The sequence below is a fragment of the Arvicola amphibius genome, chromosome 7 (genome assembly GCF_903992535.2).
Source record: "Arvicola amphibius chromosome 7, mArvAmp1.2, whole genome shotgun sequence".
Classification (NCBI taxonomy): domain Eukaryota; kingdom Metazoa; phylum Chordata; class Mammalia; order Rodentia; family Cricetidae; genus Arvicola; species Arvicola amphibius.
The window spans coordinates 23128474-23146429 of record NC_052053.1 but is presented as its reverse complement, the minus strand read 5'-3'; the positions used below and the strand labels follow the sequence as shown (position 1 = coordinate 23146429).

The 17956-nt window shown below is 40.3% G+C and overlaps 1 protein-coding gene across 15 annotated transcripts in view; it reads right to left on the bottom strand.

Moving 5' to 3' along the window:
- Baz2b (bromodomain adjacent to zinc finger domain 2B) overlaps positions 1-17956 on the bottom strand; it is a 285451-nt gene that overhangs the window by 12032 nt on the left and 255463 nt on the right. For all 15 annotated transcript variants that reach the window (XM_038336361.1, XM_038336370.1, XM_038336366.2 and 12 more), the window contains 10 exons: positions 17224-17478; positions 16148-16362; positions 14993-15067; positions 13451-13694; positions 9569-9631; positions 8340-8484; positions 3344-3990; positions 2585-2858; positions 2247-2402; positions 1330-1490 (listed from right to left, as the gene is read on the bottom strand). In XM_038336361.1, coding sequence (XP_038192289.1) covers positions 1330-1490; positions 2247-2402; positions 2585-2858; positions 3344-3990; positions 8340-8484; positions 9569-9631; positions 13451-13694; positions 14993-15067; positions 16148-16362; positions 17224-17478 — 2235 coding nt within the window. The remainder of the gene's footprint in view (positions 1-1329; positions 1491-2246; positions 2403-2584; positions 2859-3343; positions 3991-8339; positions 8485-9568; positions 9632-13450; positions 13695-14992; positions 15068-16147; positions 16363-17223; positions 17479-17956) is intronic.

Below are 17956 nucleotides of genomic sequence, written 5' to 3'. Positions count from 1 at the left end.
CATGCTTTCCCAACTAGAGGTCAGTTAGCACTGGCAAATTAGATGGAATACGTTGAAGGAAAATTAAAACCGCGTAAACCAACACCAACAAGTAGTTAACAAGTGACCATGAGAGAGGGCAACATCAGAGCATGGAAAGCAGAAGCAGCGTGTGAGAAAGCACGCCAACTACTCAGTAAAACCTTCCACATTTCCTAGGGGCTACAGCCTGACCACTGGTCTTCATGGTAAAGATAGTGTGTCACCAAGACAATGTAAATTACACTCATTATTCTCCATTTAAGGAGGCAGTGAAATGCATAAATCAAGAAATCCAACAAACATCTTTAAAAAAATCATAGCACTAAATGGAATAATTTTCATTTCTCCAGAAAATTAACTCGTGTGGAGGAGTTCCTTTGTTGATGATGCCAGATAAATGAGGCGTGTGGACAGTTCACAGGCTAGGGGAGAAGACACACAGTTTCATAGCACAATAGTTTTAAGAAATAATAAATTTTGTTTTCTAATGTTAGCAATTATGTTTGTGACAAAAAGGGATATTATACTAGCTCTAGAAAATGATGGGTTTTTTGAGACCTTCAAAACTAATTATGAAGCAAAATTTAAATTATTGAGCAGGATACAATTATGTAATACATTTTCCTCTGAATAAAACATAAATATCAAGTGAATCGAGATGAGAGATCCCTGTTTGCTAAAGCTCTGCAGGTTTCTCTGCTTAGTCAGCACACGGATATCTATCTACTTATCGGCACAACCATACTACTGCCCTCTTCCCAAGCCTAAGCATCTTGTGTAAGCATCTTCTGTCTCTCCAGCAGAAATCAGCTCTGACCGTTGCCCGTGACATCACACCCATCGGATAAAGACACGTGCTTCACATACGGTGTGTCTGCTTTTTGATAGAACATGGGTCCTAATGTCTGTATTGTCCTTCCAGTTTAGACTATACATAGAAAAAGTCTGACACACAACAGTTAAAGATAAAGGAGTCCTTGATCTTCCATGAACACTGTAGTAAGACTCTGCTGACATTTATGAGAAAACTTACTTATCATGGTAAAAACAAAATGATTTCCATGAATACAAAGTGTAAAAAAACACATGTGCTACACAGTCCAACAGGCTTGGCTTGCACACACTTTGCCACTCAAATGATAACTGAACCCGTTCCTTACCTGTACGACAGGAGAGGTTAACTCAGGACTGTTGAGAATTAAATGAAATCATGTGAAAACATTCAGTACAATAGCCACGTTATACAAGTTATATAATAACCATCACCTTCCGTCCCTAAAGACAGATTGCACGCCAGGCTGGCTTTACCTTCACTTGCAAGCTTGCTGACGCCACCCTCCTCTCCAGGTCCTCTACTTGCTGGAGGATGTTCAGGTCCAGTTCCATTGCTTGCTCCTCTACGGACCAGTTTTCCACAATATCTCGAGTTACCTGATTTTCTTCATTTTCATTTAATTCAATAATAGCAACTACATTTGAGAAGAAAGTAGTTTTGAAGTCTACTTGATTTCTCACTGCCCTCCCATGGTGGTTTCCTCCCCTAAATGAGTAAAATGCTTCACACACTACATCCATACACTTAACATAGACAAAGGTACAAGCACATGTGGACAGTTTGTTGCTGAACAAGAAACTGAGGCACACAAAAACAATATGTGTATAGGTACTAAAAATGATAGAAAGTTAACACAATTTGAGAAAAGGAATTGGCTACTGTTAAGCAAAATCTAAAATAATAAAGTCTATGGAAAGATGGCTCAGTGGCTAAAAGCATTATTCATCCAGAGGACGCAAGTTTGATTGCCAGCACACATAACATGGCTTACAACACCTACAACTGAAGCTGCGGGGGTCCAATACCTCTGGTCTATGCATGCACGTACATAATTAAAAATAATAACAATAATCTGAAGATAAATAAAAGTAATAAAGAATTAACATACAGTAAAAGGTTTTGGGGTAAAATAATGAACTTTTGGAGCTGGGGAAATGGGTCAGTGGTTAAGAGCACTGGTTGGTCTTTCAGGGGACCCAGGATTCATTTCCCAGCACCAATTCGACAGCTTACTGCTGTACTAACTCCAGTTCTGGGGCTCTGACACCCTCATACAGACAAATGTCCCCAGAAAACAAAACAAAACAAAAAAGTAAATAAAAATCTTGAATTAAAAAAAACATGAATTTTCATAATAAAATAAAAGAGCAGAAATCTCTTGGGCACTTACCATCCTTGTTCTTGATACAGGCTTGAGTAATATAATCCAAGTGCTTCTGTATTTGCTTCTGTAGTGCCTTTTCCCTGATTCCTCTGAGATGCAGCACTTTGAGCAATGTTTTCAGGTCCTCTGGGTCAATAATTCTCCACCAACCAAACTGCATTTCTAAGTCAAGACAAATTATGCCCATAGTTTACATTATTCTGACTAGGAAATAATGGCAGAGCAAACCTCAAGATTTGTTAGCCACAAGGAAATTCATCAGAGATACATTTACAAAGAGAAATAAACTATCAGCATGAGAATCAAGACACAGCAAGGGGCTGCAAGCCACCGCTCACACCTACCTTCTGGGATAGGCTTTGGACTAGGGAAATCTACTGGCTTTGCTACTTCAACAGCTGCTGGCTGAGCTGTGGTGGCCTTTTCCGGTGGAGGGACTGGAGACTCACTTTTACTTGAAGCAACACTGGAGGTCAAGAATGAACTACCATTTCCTTCTGGCAGTCCCAAGCCCGACCCCAGACCAGGCAAAGGTGATGTAAATGGGACATTGGAAGTGAGTACCCCAGCAGGCCACCCACAAAACTGAAGGCCCATCATAGACATGCCGCTTTTCACCTGTAAAACAAAACATCTTAAACTTAGATTGTGGTTCCTGAGTTCAATCCCTGGCACTCTAACGATGGAAGGAAAGAGCCGGCTCCTGCAAGCTGTCCTCTGATCTCCATATACTTAATGTAATAACAACATTCACAAAACAGAAACTCATTAATCTAAGGAGTTGGGAGAATGTTTGGAAACTTATTTTTTTCAAATTCTATCTTTCAAAAACAATATCCACTTATCAGAGAAAAACTACACACATTAGCAACAATTATTAACTTTCAGGTTATTTGTCCCCAAGAGTATTTAATTACATGTTAGTTATACTGCAATCCAGCAAACTGAAGAGTAAGCCAACTTAATAAGGTTAGATAGCAGGAGAGCTAATGAAGCCGGTGACAGACATTCTGACTGCTTTGGTTTTTCAGACTGTCTCAGGATTCTTGAAGATCACCAAAGGTCAAAGTACAGCCACAACATGTTTTGTCAGCAGCACTAACCTGAAGAGGCGGTACAGTAAACGGGTTCAGTCCAGCAGGGTTCTGAGAAGACGGCCCAAGAAGTGGAGCTGGAGCAGGCGATGGCGACTTTGACGGTGGCTGAGACTGAGGAGTCGCTAAAGCCGCTGGCATGTCAGCACGGGTCAAGGAAGTGTCGTCACAAGGCGTTCTCGGCAGAAGGCTAAACCACTGTCGGTTCTTCTCAGTCAGTGTTTTTAGCAGCTGGTCGTTGGGGAGAGGGCCGTACAACTTCGCACAGCTACCCGAGGCAGTGCTAAACAGACCCGTGTCTGTCTTTTCCAAGCCGCTCTGCGCTGCTGCCGAGGGAAGGCTCCCCAGGGAATGCTTCCCCCCGTTCTGATGGGACAATGTACATCCGTTCGTACTAGCGGTCACTTTTGGGGGGGTCATAATATCTGACTCAGGAGGCATTTTAGCTACTTCCAAAAGCTTGCTTAACTTGGAGAAAGAGCCAGGTTTCTGAAGAAAGAGGTTTGTGTTATCCTTTTCTTTAAGGTCGTCCTTTTGCTCACAGTGATCGGGAATGGAACAGTTTAAAGATTCTGCAGGAGTCTCAAATACTTCTTTCATCTGGAGACTTTCTGCCTTTTTAAGCTTTTCTTTTTCTTTTGCAATTTCTTCTAGGCCTATATAAGCAAAAGATGCCATTAAATTATCACTACACATCAAACCATTACTATAGCTAAGTTTTATTATTCACCAAATTATATAAAAATACATCAAACTTTCACATCTTATAGTCCTCATTTTCTTATGGATTTTTTTCAGTCATTAGCATAAAAAATTAAATATACGGCTGTGGAGACTTGATTCAATGGGTAAGAATGCTGGCTGGGCAAGTACGAGGACCCAAATTTGAATCCCCAGAATGCACACAGCAGGCATATATGGTCATGCGTGCCTGGAGCTCAAGTGTTGGAGGGGAATCTGCAGGCCAGTCAGGCCAGCAGAAATATCGACTTTCTTCTGCAGCCAGGGGCCCTGTCTCAAGGCAATAAAAAGTGGGAAGGAAAGACATCCTATGCTCTCCTCTGTTCTCTCCAGGCATGGCACAGACACACATACAACACAACACACAAGCGTGCCCCCCATACACACACACACACACACGCACACTCTTCAACAACATTTATGAATGTACAGTTATTAAAAACAAAACCTACACAGTAAGAACCAGAAGATCTGTATAACACTTCAAGGAGTTCTCCTTGTACCTCTCAGCCTATGTAATCTGAAAAGGGAATCTAGTCCAGCCTACCTGTTTCAATAATTTGCGACTATGTATGAAACATCAATAAATATATAAATAACTACATCATATAGATACATTTAGTATCTATGTGATACTGAATGGATGATATCATGACTACTCTGCTCACAGACAGCAGTAGAGTAAAATTATTTACTATTAACAATAAATGATATGAATTTTAATTTTATATTTTTTTTACATAACAATAAATGGTATTTTCATTTGTGCATTTAAAAATCTATTTCCTTGGGCAAATTCCTTAAAATAATCAACTTAACATATATGGTTTTTTGTTTGTTTTTTTTTTTTTTTGGTTTTTCGAGACAGCGTTTCTCTGCAGCTTTAGAGCCTGTCCTGGAGCTAGCTCTTGTAGACCAGGCTGGTCACGAACTCACAGAGATCCGCCTGCCTCTGCCTCCCGAGTGCTGGGATTAAAGGCGTGCGCCACCACCGCCCGGCAACATATATGTTTTTTAAAAGTTCTTGAAGTATACTGTCAAACTGTCCTCTAGAAAGTTTGGGTCAAACTCAAGACCAGACATACTCACCCCAGAAGCACATAAGGATGACTGTTTTTTTCTAGATCCTCAACAAAATTAGATGCTATCAATATTTTTTTTGTCTTTGCCAATGCCTAGGAGGCAAAACACTAAATTGGATCACATCTGATTGTTAGTGCACTAAATATCCTTTTGTGGGTCACCATTTCTCCTATTAATGCCGAAGGATTCAAAGATGAATTTTATTAAAATGATAAGTCTACTATTTTATTCTGTCTGAAAACCAGATGACTTTCAGGCTAACATAATCAATCAGCCATGAAGGGTACAGAGTAAGTCCATCCTGCCTATTCCTCCTCTTTACTGCTGCTAAAGACTAATCATGCTTAATCAGATCTATATAGGTGTAACTTCCTCCAAGGAGTTACACACACACACACACACACACACACACACACACACACACACACACACACACACACATCCTACCTAGCTTCTGGCATTCACCATTTTCATTTCCCACTTAAATAGTTTCCTTGGAGCTCTATCTGTTCACACCCTTTGTTCCTGTTTTATGGTGTGTATATAACTTATGGTTTGGAGTACTGCATAAACAGAATCCTGTACACTCTTCTGCAAAATGGGATAAAATCCCAAATCCTTACTAAGGCCTCGGCACTCCACAACACCTGAAAAAAACCCTATAACTTCTGCACCGTTGGCCCTGGAAAATATTGTTGTTCTCATCTCCTCTCTCTCTGCTTCTCTTCTTCAGGGTCTCTGTGCTTGCTGTTCTCATGCAGGACAGTGTTCTGCTCAACAGTTCTTGGCCCTCAAGTCTCAGGTTAAATACCCTTTTCTCAAGAGTGCTCCCTGACCACCCTGAGTGCACTAGGTGTCTTGACTCCTCTTGGAATGTCATTTTATATCGCTTCCTTTACAGAGTTGGCCACCGAACATGGCAATCTATTTTTAATCTTCTCCTTTCTGTGGTAATGGAATTCCAGTCAGTAAGCTCTCCTTAACAAGGGGGCTGCTGTAAAATAAAGGATGTGGCTAGAGCTGAAGAGGGATAGCCAGGGACACAGCCCTAGTGTGGCATGCACAAGGCCCACCAGTATAGTGGTGGAAGGGATGCATTCCAATTTCCCGGAAGCTCTACTGTGAGAGCTTCCCATGGCAAAACACTGCACTGAACCTCATTTTGACCACATACACAATACGCTGAGTAGTATATCATGTCTAGCCAGACCTCTATTAACGTTTGAAAGCTCTCATTCCCTTCTCTTGAATTAGCTTCTAATTAGAATTGCTACTATACACCATACTAATTCTCCTGAGCAGCACTAGGGACTAATCCGCCCGAGTGTGCTGCTTCTCGAGATCGTGGGGTCTAGCAGTCACAGGAGTCCCCCTCAAGGCACCCTGGGGCTGGAGAGAAAACGAGTCTGGAAAAACACGAGTTTGTCCAGGGACACTGATCACAATTCTATTTTTGTTTTCTCTCTTCCTCTCTCTTTCTGTTTTTAAGATGCTGAGAGTTCACATAAAGATTTTAAGAATGGTGTTTCTAAGCAGGGTGGTGGTGGTACACACCTTTAATCCCAGAACTTGGGAGGCAGAGGCAGGCAGATCTCAGCGAGTTCAAGACCAGCCTGGTCTATAAACTGAGTTCTAGGACAGTCAGAGCTGTTACACAGAGAAACACTGTCTTGGGGGGGAAGGGGAGAAAAGAAAAGGAGAAAAAAAGAATGGTTGTTTACTAAAACAAATGCTTTGTTACCTCTCTACCTTCTCTATGATTAACCAAGTCTCTCTCCACACTGCAGTAGTCAATTTTCCTGCAGGAAAACCAATCTCCCTCCTTCCTAAAAAGGTCTTGCTATGATATAGCCTAAGGTGGTCTCAAACCCTTTGCCTCTCATGAGACAAAATTACAGAAATGAGTCTAGGGCCTGGCTATAGATTGTTCTTCATAGAAATTTGTACCTCCTATAGAATCTACACATTAAGAAGACACGTGTTGAAAGAAGTTGTGTATATACCACCAAGGGTTGAGAACCACACCCTGGGACTCAAAAGTGCTGACACAACCCTCCCATCCAATCAGATTCTGACATTTAGTAACACTCAGCAATGGAGTTCTGAAAAGCTGAGCTCAACAAACCTTACTTAACACAGAAGATTGGCTCTATCATCCACTTTACAGAGCACAGGTTGGCTCTATCATCCAGTTCACTGAGTACAGAAGGTTACCGCTATCATCCGGTTCACTGAGCACAGAAAGTTAGCTCTATCATCTGGTTCACTGAGAGCAGAAGGTTAGCTCTATCATCCAGTTCACTGAGCACAGAAGGTTACAGCTATCATCCGGTTCACTGAGCACAGAAGGTTACCACTATCATCCGGTTCACTGAGCACAGAAAGTTAGCTCTATCATCCGGTTCACTGAGCACAGAAGGTTAGCTCTATCATCCAGTTCACTAAGCACAGAAAGTTAGCTCTATCATCCGGTTCACTAAGCACAGAAAGTTAACTCTATTGTACACTTTGGAATGGGATATTTAAAGATGAAATATTAAAAATCAGTGGTGACAAGAAAAGAAGTTAAAAGGGTTTAGGTGCTCATAAATTTCAACATGAACAAGATTCTAAACTGAAATGCAGATTTAGGATCTCAGAGCCAATCTTCTGTGGTTCTGACAGGACAGTGCTTACTGTGAAGGGGACAGCATAGGCCAGGTCTCAGAGTCTGACAGTGGGAGAAGAGACACCTGCAGCAGAGTCACAGGGTGACAGTGAGGACCACTGCACACAGTGAGCAGAGTCACAGGGTGACAGTGAGAACCACTGCATGCGGTGCAGCAGAGTCACAGGGTGACAGTGAGGACCACTGCACACAGTGAGCAGAGTCACAGGGTGACAGTGAGGACCACTGCATGCGGTGCAGCAGCGTCCCACGAGACTGGCAGCAGAAGAAAAGGCAAGGACACGAACCCTCAGCGTAAGAGGCTTCAGTGGAATGAGAATTGAGCATTCACTATGCCCAGTGACAAAGCACACAAGGCAGGACAGTAGCAACAAGCTTTTTAAAAATACAATATCCTAGAGGGCAGTGGTGGCGCACGCCTTTACCCAGCACTCAGGAGACAGAGGCAGGCGGTCTCTGTTTGAGGCGGGGGCAGCGGAGACAATACCCCATTTAGGAGACTGCAGTTCTTACCTTCACCACTCTCCATGCCTTCTACAAAAATCCCTCCGCACTGAGGAAGAATCCAGTATCTGCGTCGGTAACGGTCCTGACCAAACATCATTGAGCGCAACGAGTGGGAAGCATCAAAGAGCTTTCGCCTGTACTGGCTCTGTTGCTGTTAAAAGTCATCCATATAATTACATCACAGACACTGCGTGCCATACAAGTCAGCAAAGGTACTCTCATGCTTACTGCATTGTCACACTATCCAGTACGTAAAAACATGACGGTACATGTCATCAAATACGTCACTAAGCCAGAACGAATCGGATGATTTCAGTACTTTGCCAATACTTCTCCATACAATTAACCATGCCTACATCTGTTTAGCTTTTTACACATATTCTATGTCTTTTCAACACATGCTTAAATTTTGACATAAAGCTAGGGAATGAACATTGAGACAATAATATACAGGCATCTCATAGTACTTAACAACTCATTTTTGGGGTTGGGGATTTAGCTCAATAGAAGAATGCTTGCCTAGCAAGCGCAAGGCCCTGGGTTCAGGCCTCAGCTCTGGAAAAAAAACCAAAAAACCAACCAAACAAACAAACAAAAAACCCAACCAACTAATTTTTCTGCCATGAACGTGAAGGAGAGTAGGGAGGGGTCTAAGGGAGAACTTGGAGGGAGAAAAGGAAGGGAAGAAAATGTAATTATAGTATAATCTAAAAACAAAAAAAAACCCTTAATTTTTCTTAAAAATGACTCATCTTAAATTTTATTATGATACTGAAAGCAGAACATAAATTTTAATGATAAATACTGAAGTATAAACAGTTCATAAGTCAAATTTAAGTATAATAAATAAATGTACAAGTGTAAACTGAAATAGAAATATTAAAATTACTATGAAACTCAGAAATTTTTTGAGTAATTAGTTCCAAAAGAATATATTTTACTGATACATTAATTTGAAGGTACAATTGAGGAGTCTAGAACTCTTTCTTCACAGATTTGGCTAAATATAATGCTTTCAGAGGCTTCTAACCCCAGCATTCAGCCAGTCAAGTTTAACTGTGAGGGTGTTTCTGGAATCCTTCTGTTTAATTACTTATGGAAAGCTTGCTGTTACTTAGCACTCAGAAAAAGGAATCCTGGATATTAGAACAGTGTACGCAGACGAGAACACACAACCGAATCCCGAATTTTAGAACACTGTAGGCAGATGTGAACACACATCCGAGCGTGCTTACTTTGCTCAGCTTTTCAATCTGTTTTTCCAGCTCCTCAACACTTGCTGTCTGGTCACCCTCATCCTAAACAATAAAGCACAGAATTATTATCTGCTTCAGAGTTTCATTCTTTCATCATCAAATCCTGCGTGGATGCATCACACACACATTCATAGCTCCATATGAAGTACAGAAGTGGTAAAGGAGGAATCTTAACAATGAGCTGAGCGCTCGGAGCACTTGTTAAGGGTACTGCTTAAAGAGAGGGGCTTGTGCATGACACATGAGCATTCAATCATTTACATCCTTAGCCCTTCAATTAATTTTTGAAATTTCCTCTGGGCATTTTTTCTGACATTCCCGTCCAAAAAGAAGCATTTTTTGCACAAGTCACCACCACTTGTTCATACACATCAGGAAAGAGATGTAAACAGGCGAGAGAGGAAAGGTGCTCACAATTTCATAATCACCTATTATCTATGCACTTCTTATCCAAAGTCAGGGGACAAGACTTATTTTGGCTTTTACATAGACTGTTTGTGCTAAAAGTAACATGAATTCTAACTGGGATAAAAAGATAACAAGCCTCCAAATCCTCAAATCCTGACTCGCAGCTAGGTACTTAAATATTGATGTAAAGTGATCTTTTCATAAGCAGGACCAATGTTTTGAAAATTTACTAAAGCAAGAATTACATTCCAGCACCAACCAAATCAAGCAAACGCAGCCTCTCCACTTGTCTAGTGGTGTGGGATTGGACTAAGGCCTGGCGAAAACAAGGCAAGTATCCTACAACTGGGGTCCAAATAACCTACAAACTGTAATTTTTAATACTTCTTTCAGGATGAGAAAGGAATGATAGTCTAATAAGTTTTAATTAAAGGAGTTTTGGTTAATTATAATTTTAGTTGGGTGGTGGCTGTGCACGTCTTTAATATTTTGGGATTCAGAAGCAGGTGGATCTTTGTGAGTTTGAGGCCAGCCTGGTCTACAAAGCAAGTTCCAGGACAGCCAGGACTACACCGAGAAAACCATGTCATGAAAAACCCCAAAACAAAAAACAAAACCCCATAATTTTAGGAAACATAAAAGAACTTACAAGTTCAGAAGTATGTGACAACAGAAAGAACAAACATAATTATCAAAACTGAACACAGAAATTATCCTCACCATGGTTCTCCACTGCTTCTTAATCAAAAATGCCTTTGTGCTAATCATTTAATGTCCAACACAACCTCATGTACATCACCTAAGGAGGACACAGCCCAGCAGAGTCTCAACACAAGTCCAACAATTAGGAAGGTTATGTGTAAAAGGAGTAAGCATGGGAACAGAAGGGAATTGACTGAGACAAAGGGTGTGACTTAGTTGAAGGCAGCATCTTCTAACTGAAGGGGTCACATGAGCCTTAATGAAAAACCTCCCAGTAATTAATCCTTCAAGAACTATAACTATTGTACTGACACACAAACTAGAGTTTAAGCAAGAAGCCAAGGTTGCTCTTGGATATCATCAGCACTTTATTAACTAGCCAATATTTAATACATGTCTGCCAGGCCTTTATTATTATAAAGACTCCTTCCAATCATTTCAAAAGGAAAAAAGCTCTTCTTTTCTTAAAAAAGATTATTTACTATGTATGCAAGTATATAACAACAATTAATAGAGAAAAGAGGTCATAAATATGGAAATCTCTGGAGAAAAAAAGATGATATAAGATAAAAAATAGAAAAAAATAAAAAATGATGCAGAAAAAAACCAAACAAACTATTTAAGACAAGATTTAAACTGCGGCCTTGGCTGCCCTGGAACTCTCCTGGCAGCCTAAGCAGGCTTTGATCTCACAGATATGCTCTGTATCTTGGCATCAAAGGTGCAGGTGCCAGCCACTCCCACAGCAAATTTTTTTTAAATGGGGCCATGGTATGTAGCCGGGACTAGCTTGGGACTCCTTGTTCTCCTTTTCTTAGTCTCCTAAGTGCAGTATTATAGTCATGTGTCACTCTATCTAGCTAAAGGAAACATAAATTGTTTTTTTAAGACCCTAAATATTTATTATTTTAAAAGTTTTATACCATTTCCTCATGTTAATAGTAGGATATATAATGGTAATAAACCCTATAATCTAACTATGATTACTCACACTATAGCTATGTTAAATGACATGTTCTATGTATAAATAATAAAATCTATGGCTCCCAATTTATGTAATTAAAAAGGAAGTCAGAGACTGGGTAGGGTGGTACACAGCTATAATCTTTAATCTTTTGAAGATTTACGTGTTTTCTAATCTTTCAAACTTTGTACACACACAAAGCTGAGACCAGAAGGGTCATGAACCAAGGGAAGTCAGGGTTTGCATGGCCTACATGAGCAGACTGTCCTCCCTTTCCCCACCAGAAGCAAGGTGAAGGAAACAATTTCTACCCATCAACCCACTTTAGTGACATCACTCAGCAGAACACACTGAAATCCCAAAGCAGGGCTAGAAATCTGTGCCAACATTTAAGCCAATTTATAATATTAAATATCTAAAAAAGCCACCAAGCCTGGAAAGGCTTAGCTCTTGTTATGGAAACGGCTCCACTTTCCAAATGAAACAGATTACTGATGAATGGGCATGTGATTCTCAAATTATATACTTCTTACATATCTGTGACAAAATGAATGTTTAAGTGCATTATATCAGGGCACAGGGCCAGGCACGTGCAGTCCCACGCTAGTCAGAGGTCTCAGCAAGAGGCTCTGGCCTCTTGGGCTCGAGTTTGAAGCCAGTAGTGGTAACGTGAAAGTCTGGAGGAGGTCCGGCACTATGGAACAGTTTCTTTCTGCAACAAATCTCAATGTCATCTTTGCAGGGCTCTGACACCAAAAGTTCAACAGTGGGGACCACGTCAGATAAAAATCCCTGCACTGCAAAGGAAAGGACAGGTAGAAAAACAACTCACTACATTTCATAAAAAATAATGCCCAAACATGTAAGAAATGCAGCATCGAAGCAGCTGCCAGACACTGTTCTCTGCATTCTCCACGCGAACATCCACCCTGAGATGTATTTCTCAGTTAATGGCTGCAGAAAGTACTTGTGAGAGTTTGTTCCTCCAAATGCCTAATGTCCTTCACGGCATGTGATCTACGTTGCAAATATCTTCCCATTATGCCAATTAACATTCTATCTTTAAAAAACAAGGAACAAAACTTCTTCACTGGCAGTGGTGAGGGCGCCAGGGTTGCGTCCATCTTCGGTTAAGGCAACGAACGCTAGAGTTGGAGGAATACAGCATCTGCACTAAACCTGACAAAACCTTCGAGGCATGAGCGGTGAGCAAGTGTAACGTAATGTGTCAGTGGTACCAGAGAGAATATCTGAGGATCAGAATCGACAGCACTCTGGAGACAATTGCTAAGATGTTAATGGTCATGTTTCAACTAACAACAGGGATACATACATTCAGAGCAATACAATATTAGTGATTTCATTACTTGAACATCACAGCGAACACTGAGACAAAACAAGATGGCAACAATGTCAGCAGGTGACACGAGCTTAGGGGACCATTGTCACATACCTGTTGAGTAAAGCATCTGCACACAAAGCAAATCTAACTTCCAAGTTTCTTTCCATGCTCAACCATGGAACCATAATAATTAAATGCTTCCTTAACTATGACAAAACATGTTAAGAGACAAATACAACACTATCTTCAGGCTGGGAGCACAGCACAGGCAAGCCTGGCAGGGGAAGAGGAAGAGAAGGGAGGAGGAGGAGGAAATAATTTTCAGATGAAGAAACTGGGACAAGTAAATGCCACAAGCTGAATTCAATGGCTTTAAATGTCATGTTGGTTTTTGGCAGGTTGCATAGCTCTTGCTAAATCTTACACATGAACCTGACTGGATTACCTCATCTTCACAAATATCAGTCTTTTTTCCTTTTTTGTCATCTTTATCTTCTTCATCTTCATCATCCTCGTCTGCTTGATCATCACTGTCATCATCATCATCGTCATCATAATCACTGTCTCCTCCCTTCCTTCTCCGCTTGCGTCCTGGAGTGGGGGTGCCCAAGGGATGCTGCTCTTCTCCGAGATCAATGCCTCCTGTGGTGTCTCTTTTGCCTGTTTTCTTAGCATGAATTATCCTGAGCCTTTAAACATTAAAAGAAAGATACAAAATCAAAATCTACTGTTGTCACCACCAAAGTTGTAATTTTCATGAGCACAATGCCAAACTTTCTTTTTCCCCTCTTTCTGTCAGTGCTGAGGATTCAATACAGTGTTTCCCGGACAATCATCTACCACTCAGCTATTTTCTCACCCAGTACTTGGCACATGAAGCTAAGTCTTATTTTGTAGCTCAGGCCGCCTTAGAAATTTGTTATCCTCCTGCCTTTGCCTCCTATGTGCTGGGATTATAGGTGTGAACCATCACATCCAGATCATAATGTGAGCCTTAAGCAAGAATATCTTAAGCTCATATAATAAACAATATATATCAATGGCAGTAAAAATTCAACTAGGGAAATTTAAGACATATGTTTCCATATTAGACAAAAACTGCCCATGAAAGCTGAGATAAATGATTCTGACAATGGTCGACTGGTACTTCCAGATTTCTGTACTATGTGCCTGAGTACATTAAAATTCAAATTACTGCAAAGAAACTAATCTTTTAACATTTTTAATTTATTTTATGTGTTAGCATGTAAGTATGCACACCATGTGAGTGCCTGGTGCCCACAGAGGTCAGAAGAGGGCATCAAATCTCTTGAAACTGGGATCTATAAATGGTTGTGCACCATCATGTAAGTGCTGGGAATTGAACCCAGGTCCTCTGCAAGTGCAATAAGCACTCCCAAGCACTGAGCCATTTCTCCAGGCCAGAAAATGTTCTTCTAGTCTATTTATTTATTTTAACTTGGGGGAAGGGTCTCACTATGTAACTCTGTGGTCTTAAACCCTAGATCTTCCTGCCTCAGCATGCCGAACGCTGAGATTACATGTTTGGGTCATATACCCTTTTTACACAGCAGATAAATTTATTTCCTGGAAGGAAGATAATTAAATTTTAATATTGTATAATTTTTATTATATTTTGTAGAAGCAAACATTAATTAAAAAAGAGTCATTAAGAGAAAGGATAATCCCAGATATCAACTAAAACAAACGCAATCCAGTAGCAACAACAACAGAAAACATGGTTGCTTGACTTTGCTGAAAGAAAAAAGAAAAATGTCTCTTTTAAGTTTGAAACATGTGTTCAATGAATCTAATTCCATTTTCCTTGTCTGCTGTTAGATTCCATCACTAATTTCAGACTCCAGATGAAATAGTATCTTTCCCGTACAAAAAGTAAAGTTTAAACTCCATCCTTCCAGCCCACATGCCTTACTGGAGACTTGAACTAAAGGAAGACAGCACATTAGATTAATAAAATAGGACTTACTTGCGGAGTTTACCTTCCACTACCCATTTATCTCTCCTCAAGTTTGACATATACTCAATGTTCTTGTCAATCTCACTGCCAAAACAAAGATGTATTAAAAGATATAATCCATTTACACAATGTGTCTATTTAGCATGCAACATCATACATTTTCATAGGTAAAATGAATGATGCAAACAATCACATTGCACATCTACATGGGTTTATACAACATCACTGACTTTAAAAACAATCATTTCTTCATTAGATACAATGTTACTATTAGGAAAGTTACTTTGGTTTCTACTTAAATCAACAGGGCTGTAATACACTCTCACAATTCCTTATAAAAGTAGCATTCTGATGGGTTTGGCATATATTTAGGAAATGACCATTTCCACATTCAACTGGGAAGTTAGGACATAGATATACATTTACATAAGTATATATACATACTTATGTACAGATAACATCTCTGTGTATGTTTACATGTCAACACAGAAAATTTGGATGTTGTGGTATTTGCTGGTGGTAATAGAATGGTGGTGCCTTTATTATTCCAAAACAGAAATATCAATGTTCTCTGTACAATGAATTTATATGTATATATATATATATTTTTAAAGAGCCACTCAGCATTACTATTTGTCATCCTGACATGCTGGAACACTCGTTAACACTTCCGTGCACAGGAAGTGACAGAGTGCCGGGTGGACTTGAGATCCTACAAAAAGTATAACTACTCCACGGCAAGCTAGAAACCTAAGGGTAGACTAGCATACAAAGAAGTAAGCCGCGGGATCACTTTATGAATTTCTAAAGAAAACCGGGTCCTCAAAGACGTCAAGGAAAAAAGTTGTGGATTCCTAGAATGGTTCTGGATTCTAGCACTATTATCAAACAATAAAGATATCCAATACATGAAGAATTAGCAAAATGATTAAACAACACATGTAACAAAGAATATAGATTACATATATGCAGAAAGATCGTTATGTTCACATAGAACACAGAACACATAGAAATGAACTGAAATAGTATTGCTGGCTATCTTCTAATGGTGATTTACGATTTTGATTTTCTTCTTGGTGCTAGTCAGTAACTTCCAAATTTTTCTAGAAGCAATTTGAGTTCCCCGTGACTAGACACATTCGAAATAGGAAACGCCTGGCTTACCTCACCACACTCTTGCTGCATGCCAGTTCGTTAATGAGGAAGGCGAGGACGGAGGCTTTCTGTGCTGGAGTGTGAGCCTGGAAAGCTTTAGTCTTCAGGCTCTCAGTCAGCTCCGTCTGTCCACAGTGGGCTTCCATGAAAATCTGCAAAACCTCCGACACATTGTCTCGATTCACACCCACATTCAGCAAGTGCTCTCCAAGAGCGGTTTTGGCCTAGAAAGTTTGGCATTTTTATCAATGTTTATCATCTTCATTCATTCAAAAATAAGAATAAAATACTGGCTTATATGCTCTAGATATTACTGATAAGGACTTTGTCACAGAATTGGAATGGAGATAAAACAGCATGGTAGACAGATATTCGCATGTCTATTGTGTTCTGTCCCCTTATTAAACCCTTCCTGGACTGAGGGAAGGAGAAGACTCTGAATATTGATAGGAGACGGATTTAAGTAGTCATCAAGTATTCTCTGTAAAGACATTTTGGAACGAATGGCAAAGTACTGATGATCAAAATCACTGTGATTATTTTCTACCTTTATTGTGTAAGTCAGTGAGTAGGTACATGGAGAAAACACCATTGCACCTGGAAGCTTAGCTTTCTACAGTATTGTCTAGAGAAATACCTTGAATGTGTATCTGATAAGACAGACAGATGTGCACAAATGGAGTACCTACTGACCAACAGAGTCAACACTGTGACCTATGTGGCATTCAATAGCCTGCTTACAACAATTGACAAAGGAGAACTTCAGAATCAGCATGCAAGTTCTAAATCCTTTAGCAATTATGAATTCTGCTTTTGACAGACACCACTGGCATATTTCTGTAAATGCCTACAACTAGAGCAATAAAGAGTAACCAGGAGACTGGTTCGCATTCTTCCATCTACCAAGATTCTTCTACATTTGCCCCAACTGTAACCTAGTATAAATCTACATTTAACTCCAAAAGATAAACATGAACAATGAAGTAAAGAACATCTATATAATCTTCTGCTATCATGGAAAAGTTAGCCAGCAATACAAGGAGAGTACAGACTTAAAGCAATGGGTTAGATTTGGGTGTTTTTACCTTGTATCCTGTAATTAGACCTGGATCACACACAGCAGCTGAGAGGAGTCTCACAAGCAAGTCTTGGACTTCACCCATGCTGTCCCCTACATTTAGCAATCCCTCTTGAAGAACACTGAGGTTTGGAACATCAATATTCACATCAAAGCCCAAAACTTTACCAAAGTTTCGTAAGAACTGCACCACCATGAGACAGTCTGAAAATGTGGTTCCAGAGAGGACAAGTCCTGGAATGCGAGGCCACTCTGGCAAGGGCTGCAAACAAAACATGAAAATACAAGGTTATGTACGGATATGTTGACACTGATTCCCCCCTCTATTGCTGATTAAACATTTCTCTCTCTCTCTATCATCTATCTATGTGTTTGTGTTGTATGCATGCAGGCGGGTATCTTCACTCATCTAGCAAAGATACTAGCCATCCCACCCATACCTATTAAGTACTTTATTTTTACAAACAGAGTCTCCCAATAAACACCTCGGGGCTCATTAATTTGGCTGGACAGGTTGGCCAGGGAATTTCTCCCCACTCTGTTCTGGGTTTACGACACCTGGCCCTGCCTGTGCCCAGTGTCTATGTGGCTGCTGGGCATGCACACGCAGGTGCTGGTGCTTGTGTGGCAGGCCCTTCACTGAGTCATCTCTCCAGTTCTCCAAATCATGGCTTTTCTATCATCTGAAGAAACTTAAGCTGCTGTATTTCTTTATCCTGTATTGGAGGATAGCGTTCCTG